Raw genomic sequence first — 12,555 nt, 5'->3', positions numbered from 1 at the left:
AGGTCAAACAAATGGTAATTTATAACTAATATCAAAATTTCTGTAAAAAAAAGAATTTACAGGAAGGTAGATCTTGGAACATTTTTCAGGTGGTTCCAGATATGCAGCCATTGGATAAAACATGACAGATGCAAAGTTGTTTCCCTTCTGTGTGTTTCTTGTCAGTGCTATTCTATTTGATATTCTTACCATTATCAAGGCTCAACGTACATCTCGTCACCCAGAGACAACTGGCAAGGTAGTGTCATCTATAAAGTCATTGCCAGTGCCTCATCTGAGCTGATTGACACCCAGTTATTTGTCTGTCTGGGTAAACGGAGAGAGGACATTGTCATCATTGGATACAGTCATGATACGATGATCAAGACATGCTTCTGTTATGAAAGAGGACGAATCTCGCTCAGTGCAGAGTAAGTTCCACCTAAATCTGTCCATATGATATGAAGGATTAAAAAAATGTCAAGCATGATTTCCTGTGACTAGCAAACTTGAGTGCTTAGCTGCTGTTAGAAATTGAGGGCGCCCTACTGAAATGACGTCATGTGAATAAGGTCTACGTATGCTATGGATACTGATGTTTCCAAAAGTTCTGAAAAATCGAAACTCCATAGAAATACCAATAGGTGGAAATGCCAGCATTTCAACATTATTCGTATTTGAATCCCAGTTTCATACTTTTTTTTGTTAGCAATGACTCTCACCTTTGAATATTTTTGGACATAATACAGAGTATGAAAGTTGTGAATTCATTCATTCATTCATTCATTCATTTTTATTAAAAATCCAACTGGCAGCACGAAGCTGAGTAATGTGGTATTACAAGATAACAATATTGATAAAGATTGCAGAGATAAACTACACAAAAATTGCACCACCACGGGGTACATAGGAACATTATATAAGAAGAAACAATAAGTAAAAATAAATATTAGATAAACCACTAGAAGACATTAAAAAAAAAATTCACAGGGTGTTGGGGGAACCCTCTTATACATTGAAACCCCACTATGGAATAAACCAGCTAAAAAAGAGTAACCCTAGCAGTTAAAAACTGAACATATGACAAAAACAATGATGGCAAAAATGGGAAAAATGTTTTTGATAAAACAGATAGGATTTACAAACAAATACAGGATGTGGGAGACCTTTATTTATGAGGGCATACTATAGCATTTAAAAACAAAATTACAGCCCACACACACACCAATGTCCCCTCCCATCTAAACAAGTTATGAAGTTTTTGTGTTTTCCACCCAGGTTCTGAAAACATGAGAGCAGTTGTGGAACTCCTTTACTTTACTATTTTTGTTTTCTATTTGTGTATGTTTCATTCCACAGGTTAGACAAGACAGTGTACAGAACGGGGGAAACGATGAAACTCACAGTCAATGTCAACAACAAATCCTCGGAACTCACAAAAGCAGTCAAATGCTCGGTAAGAGACAACACTGTTTTCCATAAAATTAAAATAAAAATTTCCCAAACAGGCAACCTTTTTTATTATTATTGCAGTTAATACAGTGTCATGGCCGAGCGGTTAAGAGCACAGGATCCAATCTCTGGTGTTTGATCAGCAGGGTGTGGGTTCGAATCCCGGTCGGGACTCTTGCTACATAAAATTGGGGAGGAAGTGCTTTCTGCTCTGCCAGCCAGGCTTCGAGTTGATGATACCCAAGCCTACATTCGTATGGACTGTGAAAGGGGTAACCCTGGTTCAGCCCTAGGAGTAGGTGGCAACGGCCTCTGGAAAAAACAAAATTGTAGCCCACACCTTGAAGTGGCCTTCAGGCCTTGTGTGTCGGGCGACTTGCATAATAAAAATAATTAAAAAAAAAAAAAAAATAGGTAATGCATGCTGCTCTTCTAGCCAAACAAGCCGCAGCCACTCAAACAGCTGCATCATGCCTTCTGTATTTGTGGTGCAACTTTATTCAATATCTGCAAAGGAAACCTAAGCAGGGGAGCCACTTACAACCAGAATGGCATGGCATTTTGGATTTGCTTTTATTTTGTAGTAAGCAACATTTGTTTATGCTTAGCCAATGTTTGGGCTTTTGTGCAGCTTTATGTAATTTGGCTTTTAGAATGTATATACTAAGCGCCTTGAATACCTTATTGGAACGTGCACTATTTAAGACTTCATAATGTGAAATAAGCAAGTAAATAAACACACTTAACCATTGCTTCGTCCTTCGGATGGGACGTTAATCCGTTGGTCCCATGTGTTATGTAGTGCATGTAAGAGAACCCAGTGCACTTATCGAAAAGAGAAGGGGTTCGCCCCGGTGTTCCTGGTCCGATCGGCAGCAAACTGCGCCACAGCATCTTGTAAAGCATTACATGGTGCTATCAGAATTAGGTCTCATAATTCAAGTGTAGTCCCACATCTTGCAGGAAATACTGTATGTTACAGCGCCAGGAGCGTCATTGGGTGACGGACATGTGCACTTTATAAGTAGCCACAATTATTAATTATTATTAAGAAGAAATCAACGTTTTTATGTTTGGCCTCCATAGCTGAGACGCACAGTGAAGCTACATGGCTGTTGGGTCCCGCAAAACCATCCTCCAAAAGCTGCCGAGTCTTCCCTAATCTATGAATCCTTCCGGAGCGTGGGGAGGACAAGAGATCAGGAAGAAGTGGAGATTAATGCTGAGGAGGTCAAGTTAAACGTTCTGGGGAAAGCATCACCCAAGGAGAATCGAACCTGGTAATTTTAATAACGGCAACGGCAACGACAACGACAACGACAACGATAATAATAATCACATTACTGATACTTTGAGACCAGTTACTTTGTAAAAGAATGGTCTGTTAAGCGCCCTCACTGGGGTCAAAGGAGGCAAATGATTGGACGATAGCTCTGTGCTTTGTGCGTAAAAAAACATGTGCGTGAGCTCAGCATCCATGTAGCGTGTCGCGCTATGCAAGGGGTGTTTTGAAACATTTTCAGCGCAAAGTGCAAATGAAAATTAAGAGTAATAAGCATACAATATATAGCACAAAGTGCAAACTAGTTGTACACAATGTATGCTGGTTTAGTGGCCATTTATTTGCTTGTTTCCAGAGCAGGTCCTTTATCACCCGTTAATCAGCCTCACGTGATCGGGTTTTGACCAATTTGTCTGGAAACTGTCTAAGGTATTTATTAATGTTGATTAACAGCTGGTGTAAATGCGAAAGGCAGGATCAGACCCGGTTCCAGAAGATCCATATTTTAATCGACTTTTTGAGGAGGGTTGAACCCTGCGATTGGTGGATCGGATCCGGCTGAGTGGATTCCAAAGTCAAGTGTAAACGCAAAGGATTTTTATCTGTATTGTTGTACAAAACATCTCGCTCCTGCGACCAAGCCACTGGCAGCACACAGTACTTGTGCGCGTGGCTAAAATGGAATGGTCTATACATGTTATTATTGATTTGTTATCTATTAAATACTCCTTTTGTAGGGTTATTGATATGCCTCTAGCTACTGATGACGGGGCACTCTTGCCTCCAACAACCATGGGAACATATCTAAAAGTAAGCAATTTTCCAGTTTATTTAATAGATCATTTTATTTCATGCCTTATTGCACATTGGTTTTTAACCAGTATTTGTCGATTAGTTTTCATTATCATGAATTCACCAAGATGGTTTTAAATGAAATGCATGGATCGTGATAATCTATTACGATTCTTGCACGAATCCTTTCTCAGATTTCTGGGGGTGGGTGCCCGTTTGCCAATGCTGCAGCCAGAGGTATGGTTGGTTCCCACTCTGATTTTGCTTGTTTTTTTTGCTCTTTTCTCAGGAAGTAGACTTTCACATAAAACCTAGCTGAAACTTTCACATATAATTTAGTCTTTAAATCAGCACTATGTTGAGAAAAAACAATTTATGGCCCTACCTTTAAGGATACCTTTAGAATTCAGAAGATCTATTGTGCAATTCCAACCCCAAGTTACCTGTTATATCTTCTAGTATGACTTTCTTAATCATAAACTTTCAGACCAAAACTAAACAATGAAGTTTTCTCATCTTTACCAACCGTTTATAATTCCTTTTATAGAATTGTTCAAACACAAACTCTAAATCCTTTCCTTGAAACCCAAAATATGTCATGCTAAATCAAACTATGTTCTATATTTTCAAGGTTGTCTACAGCATACTAATTCAAGTCTCAGTTCCAAGGGCGACAGATCTCCTCATTACTGTTCCAATTTTCCAGGTTTTATCCTCCGCAAGCTCAGAGGTTAGTATACATTGCTGATAGATGGATTGCACATGATGTTGCATGTACCACAATCCTCTCTGAATGGCAAACGTCTGCCATCTTTTGAGGCATTGTAAGGCAGTGGACACTATTGGTAATTACTCAAAATATCTGTTAGCATCAAACCTTAGTTGGTAACGAGTAATGGGGAGCTGTTGATACATGTAGTATAAAACATTGTGAGAAGCGGCTCCCTTTAAAGCAACTTGTTGAGAAAGAAGTAATTTTCCACGAATTTGATTTCAAGCATCTGAAAGCACACAATTTCGTGTGACAAGGGCGTTTTTTCTTTCATTATTATTTCGCAACTTTGACGATCAATTGAGCTAAAATTTTCACAGGTTTGTTATTTTATGCAAATGCACCTAGAACAATGGCGATAAATACATGCATTGTTTGATCTATCTATTTTTGTTTCCCTTGAAGTGGCTGGAATGGAGACCAGAAGCTTGGATGCAAGAATGTAAGATGCCACTTCGCAAAGACAAACTGGCAGTCAAGAAATCCATCTTAGGTGAGTTAGAAAGGGTTGTTAGGAGTCAACCAGGAGACTATTTTCATTGTGTTCCTCAGAGCTCAAAATTAATACTGGACCACAGGCACGAGACCAGTTTTGTTAGCGATGGGCCAGTAAACTCAGGACTGGACAAGTACAGTGGTCTATGTCAATGTGTAATTTTTGTGGGAAAAAATAGTTTGTTATGTGTCTGATAAAAATCTGTCAAATCTGTTGACTATCAAAGTACAAAATGAGATAGACTTTTTCTTGCTCAACTCATTTTGAGTCTGGTATTGTAAACCAAATTAATGTAATGACACAATTCAATCTTTTACCTTGAAAAAACCTATTGACCACCAAAATGGTGAGCGTGGCACAGTTGCCGTGTGTGATGTGTGTGCAAGGGGTCAATTGACCCATTTCACCTGACGTCATCATCAGAAAAATCTTGAATGCGCCATACTGGTGGGCCATTTCACTATGCGTTTTTATATAACTCTATGCTGTGCGTTATGCAGTGAAGTGTGCATTTTAGGCGACGTTGCGTTAATACACATAAACTGCCAATCAACATGGTGAGCGTGGCATCAGTCACCGCGTGTGACGCGCGTGCTAGGGGTCAATAGTAACAAATTTGAGCTGCAAGCCCTGCAGTCTTGTGGATATTGCCCCCAAGGAGCTGGGATGGTTTAAGGAATTAAATAAATGGCCCAGTAACCAGAGGAAATAGCATTGGTAGCACAAATGATCTATCTCAGGAATTGTGCTGAACTCAGCTTTATTTCTATAAGCGTGGGATAGTGGCCCTCCATACCCTTCCCAAATGCCCTCCCCTTGCACCCCTTTTCAAAATTTTGTGTAACTCTGTTATTATTATTTTTTTATAGCAACAACATTTATTTTTATCTTTTGTATCTGTATACAATTTTGCTGCTGGCAGCAATAAAGCAGCAGAGTTTTTTATCATAATAAACAGGTTTTTTTACCTACCATTGTTTGCATTTCTTTGTCAGAATCTCCTGTATACGAGGGACTTCTTTGATTGCAAAACTTCTTAGAACTGTGGCCAAAGAGCTCCAAGACATCAAGCTGACAGAGCTTTTCTTTGCTCAAGAAGTTTAATCTTGACTCTTGAGGAGTGAAATTCTTGACAAATACCAAAGGTGCAAATTAAGATAAGTTGAGCCCATTTAAAACAGTATGCTCCTGCCATGTAGAACTTAAATCATGTAAATAAGGAAACATTTGTGACCCACTCTGTGAAAATGAGTCAGATGTAGCCAATTTCAGGAATTGAGTTATATGCATGGCTGGAAAGAACACATCAGCAGCAGTAATTTGGTATGTGTCTAAGCTTTGGGGTGTATCGCGTTGCTGAGTTACTCCCGTTTGAAATTAGCCACTACACCATTTTTTTTGAAAAACGAAATACAAGTAAAATGATATTTTAAACTACCATTGTGTGCAAAAGGATACAAATTAGACATAAGTATGATCACAAAATTGTTGTATTCATAGCTTTATTTTTATTTTTTAATTTTTTTTTTACATTTTCCTCATTAAACTGTCCATAACTTAATATTGCATTGGGCGACATGTGACTCATTTTCACAGAGTGGGTCACATTTTGTTCTGGGGCAATGACTCTGACTCTTGGCCCCCTCTACAAATCCAATCTCTCTCTCCATGATCTCTGCCAATTTTCTCTGGTTTTCTCTGCTGTTAGGTGACTTTCAAAATGTGTGTAATGCCATCTTGCAAAAATATTGTGTGATTTAACTAAATCTTCCATATATTCAAACTGCCACTGGAGATGTGCTCTTCATGAGGTTATTGTGAAAAGATTATATCGAGATGAAATCAATGTTATATTATGATGTAGTAATTTCATTCCTGGGTTGAAGAATATTATTGAGGATTTTAAAGAAGATACTAGTTGAATTTTATTTGTCTATTGGCAAACTTAACAGAATATACCAGGCCTGGAATTACATGCAAGCCACAGCCCCAGGTCTTGCCCTCCATGTCCTGTCAACATTTCTCCCTTAGTCATTAAGGTTTTCCATTTGAAGTGCCTTTCTCAAAATGAAAATAGCCTTAAAGATGAAACTCCAGTCCTGGTACATGTATGTTGTTTGTATGATACAGTAGCTTGTGGTTCAATTTGGATTGTTTTGTTAAGTGAAGGTTTTGTTTTGTTACATCAAGGTCCTTGAAGGCCCTGGACGCTATTGGTAATTGTCAAAGACTAGTATTCTCACTTTGTGTATCTCACGATATGCATAAAACAACAAACATGTGAAAATTTGGACTCAATTTTGCACAAGTTGTGTGCTTTCAGGTGCTTGAATTCGAGACCTCAGCTGAGGTCTAGAATTCATCTCAAATATTTTACTAAGAAATTACTTCTTTTTCAAAAACTATGTCAGTCAGAGCATTCCTCCATGGTCAGAGGGAGTCGTGTCTCACAATGTTTTATACTATCAACAGCTCTCCATTGCTTGTAACCAAGTAAGATTTTATGCCAAAAATTATTTTGAATAATTACCAAGTAGTATCTAGTACCTTTAAAAAAGCATGGCCCTATTTTTCGCCAAAAGAATTTCTTGAAAGATTTTCTCTCTGAAGGGATTTTGACAGATGATGCTGTTTCAAAAGACAGAAACCAGAACAATGTACAATATTTTGTGAAGGATGTGAGATAATTTTATTGACAACTTTTGTGAAGTGTATTTGTTTATATTTTATATCTTTCAAACCCTTGTTAGTCAGATTATTTTAACTTTTGTGTTGTTTTCGGTAAACACAAGAGTACGCTTTAAAAAAAACTATAAATTGTCTGTACAGTGATTGAATAATATTTAGTATTACTACAAATCATTTAAGTAAAGAAGGTTTAGAAGCTGCAGTGCCTGCATCTATTTTTAATATATTTTTTATACAAGGTATAAATTTCATATGAATTATAAAATGCTGATTTTGTAAGGAAAATGTACATTACGGATTACTAGAAGATAGTATATTAAATCATTCCATTTTATGTCTTTATTGAAATGTGAGAGTAAGTTAATAATAGAAATTCTATAGACGATGTGACCTGTGACATCACATGTTTACACAAGAGCCACAGAGCCTGGACTTCCTGCAGGCATGATTTGTACACAGCTCAATGGAAGAAAATGTAAAATCTTATATAATGTTATAATCTCCCTTTGTAAGAACGATCAAATGCATCTTTATATTGCATCTTACACACATTTTTTAAATTATAACCTCACGCTAAAAATGGTGTTTAATGACTTTATTTCATACTCTTTCAGAGCCAAATTTCAAACATGGCATCATCAAACAAAAGCTAATGGGTCTCCTTGTACGTTCCAATGTCGTCAGAATTTACATGTATGAATGATTCTGAAACTTCTCTGTGCTGAAGTATACAGACCATCGAAATGTGACGCCATCGAAACAGTTGGTGGGGGTAAGGTTGACAAAAAATACACTTGAAATGAAGGGTATCAAACACAGTGGCATTTACACCATATTAACGTGAGGAACAGAGACTTGAGGTAATGTTTGCCCATTTTCTTAAGGGCTCTAGGTACTAGAACAAAATGAGCGGATCACAAGTCTTAAATCAACCTTGGAACCCTTCTGTATATGAGCTGAATTGTCTTTGAAAGTTTGTTGCCGAGTACTAGTATAGTTACGTCAAATGAAGACTAATAGAATTGACCTCATCTCATTTAAAGAAATTGGACACTATTGTTCAAAGACCAGTCTTCACAGTTGGTGTATCTCAACAAATGCATAAAATTACAAACTTGTAAAAATTTGAGCTCAATCGGTCGTCGAAGTTGTGAGATAATAATGAAAGAAAAAACACCCTTGTCACACGAAGTTGTGTGCTTTCTGATGCTTGATTTTGAGACCTCAAATTCTAAACTTGAGGTCTCGAAATTCAAATTCCTGGAAAACTACTCCCCTCTCAAAAACTACGTCACTTCAGAGGGAGCTGTTTCTCACCATGTTTTATACTATCAACCTCTTCCCATTACTTGTAATCAAGAAAGGTTTTATGATGATAGTTATTTTGAGTAATTACCAATAGTGTCCACTGCCTTTAAATATATGCAGATTGTACTGATAGGAGTGACCATAACTCATTTAAATATGCTGCTTGTACTGATATGTTTGACTACAACTCATTTAAATTAAACTTGCAGTTTGTACTGATAGGTTTGACCTCAAATCATTTAAATTAAATATGAATACGCATTTGTGTTTTATTACCTAAATACATTAATACACAGAGTCTTTTTAGTTTTTAAATTGATTTATACAAACAAGTTTAATTGAAAGGTGCTCATAAATGTCGTGTTCTTAAAAGAAGTAGATTGATGATTGTACTATAATATTTCCCTTAAAACAACTGAATTATATGAATTAAATCTGCCATATAAAGGTAACCTAGAAAGTCTGGAATTCCATTCAAAGTTAAATTCATTCCATCTTAAGTGGTTTTGGAAGGGGCGTGGCGTGGGACACTGACCACGATGCTCAGTGTTCCCAGGAAACTCTTCCAGATTAGAGAGTTCAAAATCACAAACATAAAGAGGCCCATATTTTATGATTAGCAGCAGACTTTAAAGGCACTGGGCATGTTTGGTGATAACTCAAGTTACCATAAAAACTGACTTTGTACTGAGCAATGGAGAGCCATTGAAAGTATTAGATAACTCTCTGTCTGAAGTAACATAGTTTTTTTAGAAAGAGGTAATTTCTCACTCACATTTGAGTCTGAGAAAAACTTCAAGCCTGTGAAGCCTTTCTCAGACATCTGAAATTACACAAATTTGTGCAACAAGTGAGTTTTTTCTTTTATTACTTTCTTGCAGTTAACTTTGATGATTATTTTGGCCCAAATTTAATTTGTATGCATGTTGGGAATTGGGATAAGTGAGAATGCTGGTCTTTGACCATAATTATTACCCGACATGATCAGTGCCTTTCATGTGAAAAATATTACCAAAGAAAACATTCTGGTCAAAAGAGCAGAAGTTCTGAGATAACAGTTTTTTTTCTTCAGACAATTCTCTTTGTAATCTGCATCTGCACCTGTTGAATGTCTGACCCATAAAGGTAGGATGCTTATTGTCAAAATAAATGTTTTAAAACATTGAGGAAACTCAGTGGCATACTTTTTTTCTGGGGGGGGGCAATAATGTCTTTGCTTACTTTTGTTGTTGGCTATTTAATGTATCGAACGATTTGTTTGTTTGTTTGTTTGTTTGTTTGTTTGTTTGTTTGTTTGTTTGTTTGTTTGTTTGTTTGTTTGTTTGTATCAATTTCGGTTTCACCTTGGGGTGGCAAATAGTGTGGGAAATATTCTAAGCCCCCCCCCCCCATCGCAGATGGCGATAAGAGTCTACCGAAAAAAATATTGAGACTTCATGCTAAACAAAATTAATTACACTAAATCCATTTCGATCCTTGACCAAAAGAGGGCGCTGTTTATTTTGTCAAATTTCCGGGGTCGTGCGTTTTTATTGTGTGTTAATTTCTTGGATGGCTCGCCGAACTGTCATCAGTTTCAATGCATATTTTCTTCAAATTCAGCCCGAAACTGGACGCAAAGGATTATTATAGGAGATGATAGGATAATTGTGAACTTAAGGACCTTGGGAGATGTCGGGGAACAGCAACGGGGTGGTGCGGTCTGGATCGCTAGGCGGTGATTTTTACGACTTTGCATGCAAGGTGAGCCGCCATGTCATGTCCAACATTTGGACACTCTGCTTACAAAATGTATCTGTCATACAATACGAGTACGTTACATTACAACGTGTGGTGTACGTGATGTATTTACTAATTGTCAGTGTGTGATTAATTTAGGGTACTCCTAATTTAGAGTCAGACCAGTGCATTAATGTTATAACCGTGCACGTGGATGGCATTCAGTGACTTTACATTCCATTAATATTGTGGTCAGTTAGTCGAGTTTACAGGACCCAACCTGCCAACAAGACAACACTTTTTTCTTCTTCCTTTTTCCCCCCTTCTTTCTACACTACCATGATTACTCTAGTTCTAAATTAAAGAATAACTTTCCGTATGGTGCCACCACTTTTTCACTCCTTTTTACAAAAAGGGATATCTCATTGAGGTAAATTAGAATCTAATTCTCTAACCCCCCCCCCTTCCCGGCCCAGTGCGCGCCCCGTGCTGAGATGAGGCCCCCGTCCTGACAGTTGAAAAAAACCGTCTGTTGAGTTGTCCAAACGATCGATCTGTCTCAACTGTCGAGTTGTCGGAATGGTCAAGTTGTTCGACGGACGAGTTGCCTGAACACCTAATTTTATTATTATTATTATTATTATTATTATTATTATTATTGGTTTATTTAAAACATCCAAACTTGGCAGCCAGAGGCTGATTTGCGTTTAAAATTACAGAGCATAAGAAAATATATATATACTATTTTTAAAATTACAGAAAAACATTAGGATATAAAAATATTTATTTAAGTACAAACACAAAATACAAGATATTCAAAGACTAAAATACAAAAATATTTTCCACTAGGGAGGCATAACACACCTCCTGCTATAAACTCTGTTAATGTAAGTGCTACTAATTTGGTCGTATTATGAAGTTAAAATGAGTAAGAAGCAGCAGTTGGATTTGGGTTCTGGATCATGTGTTGTGATTTCAACCTGGCAGTGGTAAGGTAGGAATGGACGGAATAGATATCAGTATGATCTAAGATTGTTGATCTGTAGTGTTGGTAGGAATGGGTTAGCTTTATTATGATTTAATCACAACGGAACAACTGACACTTTACTCAGGATCCGGATTATACAATCATTGATTTATTTTTGCTAAACACTCCCCCCAAGTGCTGTTGTTGTTATAGGTAGTTCTATGTGTTGTGCTTGTGATATTTGCACATAGTTTAACGACCGGTAAGACTCCCACGATGAGCGGGCACATGCCATTTGATCAGACTGTGCATGGAGAAATATGTAATTCACTGGACCCAAGAGCTTTGTTGTTGTCAGTTGCCGAGTATGGGTTCGGTTCCCCGGTCACGACACTTGTGCCCTTGAGCAAGGCACCTTGTACTAATTAAAGTATAATTGCTTTGTAAAAAGTGTGGAAGGTATCGCTCAACCAACCACCTCCTGTATAGTGGATGATAACAATGCTACGTTATCCCTCTGGACTGTGGCCTTGTGAGTTGGGCAATATTTCATTAAAAAAAAATTGTTTTTAATTAGTGAGTAATTAATACATGTAACCCTGCGAACAAAGGTCTGTGTGCAGTGTAATAACTCAAAGCACATAGTTCTTGGCACAGTCAGGTAGTCACAATGTATGTACTTCAATGTGAAAAATTGCAAATCAAAATGTTGCACTGGCTGTCAATGTAAAACTAAAAACTATAAATTAAAACTATCCTAGTGCTACAATGTAATTTGTGTATTATAATATAAGTAAAACTAAAAACTGTAAATTAAAATTTTCCTATCTTTAGTACTACAATATTATTTGTGTAATCACAAAACTTTATTGTTTTTAAAAGCACGTGAAATATTTTTAAGAGGAAAATGTTGATGTCAATGATAACATCCAAAATGTGTAAAAACATTGGTTTGCCATTCATAGATTTCATAAAGAACTGCCTCTTCTTGAAAACAGTGATGATACATACTGTATAATTTCAACTCATCCCGCAATTTTGCATAGCGCAATATTTAGAACTTGCAAACAAGTTTGTACATGTGGTAGAGATGCTGGGTT

General features: G+C 37.1%; 2 protein-coding genes across 3 annotated transcripts in view; both read left to right on the top strand.

Moving 5' to 3' along the window:
- Window positions 1–9,892, top strand: part of LOC139944441 (arrestin domain-containing protein A-like) — a 34,116-nt gene extending 24,224 nt beyond the window's left edge. For both annotated transcript variants that reach the window (XM_071941460.1, XM_071941461.1), the window contains 7 exons: window positions 200–410; window positions 1,339–1,435; window positions 2,518–2,711; window positions 3,451–3,523; window positions 4,137–4,235; window positions 4,683–4,770; window positions 5,769–9,892. In XM_071941460.1, the coding sequence (XP_071797561.1) occupies window positions 200–410; window positions 1,339–1,435; window positions 2,518–2,711; window positions 3,451–3,523; window positions 4,137–4,235; window positions 4,683–4,770; window positions 5,769–5,797 (791 nt within the window). In that variant the 3' untranslated portion in view covers window positions 5,798–9,892. The remainder of the gene's footprint in view (window positions 1–199; window positions 411–1,338; window positions 1,436–2,517; window positions 2,712–3,450; window positions 3,524–4,136; window positions 4,236–4,682; window positions 4,771–5,768) is intronic.
- Window positions 9,893–10,297: 405 nt separating this feature from the next.
- LOC139943916 (ras-related protein Rab-26-like) overlaps window positions 10,298–12,555 on the top strand; it is a 54,063-nt gene continuing 51,805 nt past the window's right edge. The window contains exon 1 of the mRNA XM_071940807.1: window positions 10,298–10,512. Within this exon, the coding sequence (XP_071796908.1) occupies window positions 10,441–10,512 (72 nt within the window). The 5' untranslated portion in view covers window positions 10,298–10,440. The remainder of the gene's footprint in view (window positions 10,513–12,555) is intronic.

Source organism: Asterias amurensis, chromosome 11, assembly GCF_032118995.1.
Source record: "Asterias amurensis chromosome 11, ASM3211899v1".
Classification (NCBI taxonomy): domain Eukaryota; kingdom Metazoa; phylum Echinodermata; class Asteroidea; order Forcipulatida; family Asteriidae; genus Asterias; species Asterias amurensis.
The sequence above is the reverse complement of the archived record's forward strand: the minus strand, read 5'-3'. Positions and strand labels throughout refer to the sequence as shown.